Source organism: Aythya marila (genome assembly GCF_965140915.1).
Source record: "Aythya marila genome assembly, chromosome: 27".
Taxonomy (NCBI): domain Eukaryota; kingdom Metazoa; phylum Chordata; class Aves; order Anseriformes; family Anatidae; genus Aythya; species Aythya marila.
The window spans coordinates 977,423-980,290 of NC_139068.1; the positions used below are offsets into that span (position 1 = coordinate 977,423).

The 2,868-nt window shown below is 56.1% G+C and overlaps 1 protein-coding gene across 1 annotated transcript; it reads right to left on the reverse strand.

Annotated features, from left to right (window-relative positions):
* Positions 1-290: 290 nt before the first annotated feature.
* Positions 291-1,556, reverse strand: ACTL9 (actin like 9; the record flags this gene model as incomplete). The annotated part of the gene is made up of 1 exon (XM_082779898.1): positions 291-1,556. One exon carries the CDS (start codon positions 1,554-1,556, stop codon positions 291-293), a length of 1,266 nt encoding a protein of 421 aa, XP_082636024.1.
* Between the last annotated feature and the right edge of the window lie 1,312 nt (positions 1,557-2,868).

A 2,868-nucleotide genomic window follows, 5' to 3' on the forward strand; every position in this document is an offset into this window, starting at 1 on the left:
GGGATGAGGGACCAGATGGCTTGGGGCAGGTTTGGTGCCACGTCAGAGCCTTGGCCCCTGCTGGCCTTGAGGATGCTTCTTTCTCTATAGTGTGTGATGTGTATGTGGGGAGCACTGCTGCCTCATCCCCGTGTCTGGAATTTACCAAATCCCCTCAGCTGATTACTCTGCAAGACTGAGGAGATGATGGTTCTTAATAGAATAAAATATTTTATTACCACTTTCTGCTGTGTGGCCTGTAACAGTGAAAAAATCAAACAAATGTTCATTGTCTGGTGGAAGGCGTCGCCTCAGAAGCATTTCTGGTGGACGATGCACGGCCCCTCTTCGTAGTACTCATCCCTGCGGATCCAGCATGACTGGAAATTTGTGAGGGAGGCAAGGACAGAGCCCCCCATCCAGGCCGCATGCCTCCTTCCCGGTGTGGCCACCACCTCCACCTCGGTGCTGGAGGGCAGGCACTGAGCCAGCTCGCTGCCAAGTCTCCTCGGCAGCCCCTCGAACAGTGAGGACCCTCCACACAGGAGGATGTTTCTGTGCATCGCTGACCTGATGTCCTCTGGAAGCAGGTCGAGGCTTCTCTGGGCCATCTCGTGGATGCCCACATAGGAATCCCCCCATGTCGGTAGGGGGTTGAAGAGCACCTCTGGGCACTGAAACCTCTCCTTGCCAAGGCTGATGGTCTGCCCGTCGGGCAGGGTAAAATCCAGCGTGCAGCTGGTGGGTGAGAGGAGGCACTCATTATTGAAGTCAAAAGCGACATAGCAGCATGTGTGCTTGATGTCTTCCACCACGGGGGACATCCAATCACCAAGCATGTGCTCCATGTCCCCCAGAAGCATTGTCAGGTACCAGGTGAGGCATGACCCTGCCACGTCTGTCCTCTTAATGGCATAAGCCAAGCAGTTCCCATCGTGGACCGGCACAGCGTGGGTGACAACGTGGCCAATGTCTACCACGAAGGCGCTAGTTCTGCCATGGGCATAGGTGGAAAGGACAGGCTGAGGGGCCATGAAGATTCCAGGGGAGCCCAGTGACTCAAAGGCCACCTCTGCCATATTTTCCCGTCCACTGGTGGGGCTGAGTGGGGGCTCTGTGATGAGCAGCGCATGCTCCTCAGGGGGCACCCCAAGCTTGTGTTCGAACATGTGCTGCCACAGGGTTTCTGCTGCCTCCCAGTTGATGATGATGCCATTCTGCATCACCTCAACAATTTCAGTGTCTGGATAAAGCAAGGCTTCTTCCCCAGAAAAAGCCTCAGATCTGGTTTCTTCCAGGCTCTCGGACAACACTGTGGTGTGGCTCACCAGGGTGCTGATTTCGGCAGTGGGTGCCTGATGTCCAGAAAATCCTGCTCTGCAGCTCCTTGTGCCCATATCGATCACGACTGGTCCTATTCTCAACCCCAGGTCCTCACTCAAGAAGGAGCTGATGGTGGTGGAGGAGAAGCTGCTTACAGACCTCAGCCCCAGCTCATTCTGGTGGCATTCATGCAGGGAAGATATTGGGGAGCAAGTCCTTGTCCCCAGAGAGTCCTCATCCTGGGAAGATCCCATCCCACCTGCCTGTGGCCTCCTGCACAGCCCTTCTTGGGAAAGGGAGCTTGGCTTCCCACTTAGCAGGCTTGGGCAGAATAGCCAACAATTTGTGATGTTGCAGAGGGAACTGTGACATCAGCCAGGGCTTATGTGGTGTCAGTGCATGCCCTGAGTTTCCATGTCCCAGGCTCCCTCCTGGGCTCCTGTCTGCCCAAAACAGGCAGAGCTCTGCCCTTCTGAGGGGTCCTGAGCAAATGTCACACCTCTCTGCCCCCCTCTATAAGCAGGATCAAGCTGTGCACTCTTGGCTGGTGAAGCCCTCCTGGCTGCGCAGTGGGTGCTGCCCATTCCCTGGGGAAATGCTGCTATCCTCAAACACTGCAGGGCTAGGGGTGGCTGACGCTGTTTGGTCTGGCACCCTCTGAATAACAGATTAGCAAGGGACGCAGGAGAATCGCTACAGACGTAGAAATACCCGTGGGAGTGGGATGGTGATGTTTGCATTGCGACACATTGAGCTCTGCACTCGGTCTTGGGTGAAAGCATGCTTGTGCTGCTGGGGCGCAGGCTTTGGGCTGCAGCAAGGCTCCTGGCCCCGTGGAGATTCACTGGAGAGCAGAGAGACCCCTTCAGCCCAACGGTTGGGCAGTTGCTGCCTCTGTGTTCCAAGCAGAAGGTCAGTAATGCCACACACGATGCCCAGTGGTGTTGGCTGCTTTTTGACAGGAGTGTGGAGGAAAAGTGAGCGTGACACCCAGCCTCAGTTGATGCCAGCTCTCATGTCCTGAGGGGGTGGGGGTGGGGGTCTGCTGCTGGGCTGGCTTTGGTGTTTCTTCTAGTGCTGCTTGGCTAGAAGCCAGTGCCTGAGGGATCCTTCACGGCTCGGTGTGCCTGGAGCAGCTCCTTTGTGGTTATACGCACCCAAGGAAAACAGCCTCTTGCTTCCTGCAGGGCTCATCACTCACAAAACCCTGCTTAATTCTCCCCACCGGATGCCAGCGGGCACTTGCTGCTGCTGCTGAGGCTGGGTGCTACTGTGACTGTTTGAGGAGGTAGCACCGTGAGATGCAGCAGCACTGCCGCACCATGCAGCTGTTCTCTGGCTGTTGACGGGCAAGGATCCAGCTCACTTTTGCACCACGGAGGCTGCAGCACGCTGGGCATGCGCATGAGAGCTGGTGGAATGTTGCGTTGCCTCAATGCTGCTGCATTGGTCTGAGACATGTCACCTAAAGGCAAATATGAGGACAGAAGTGCTGAGGAACAGCTCTAGCATATCCACAGTGCATGGAGGGGAACGGGGCCAGTGAGAGGCCAAAGATGGTGCTGG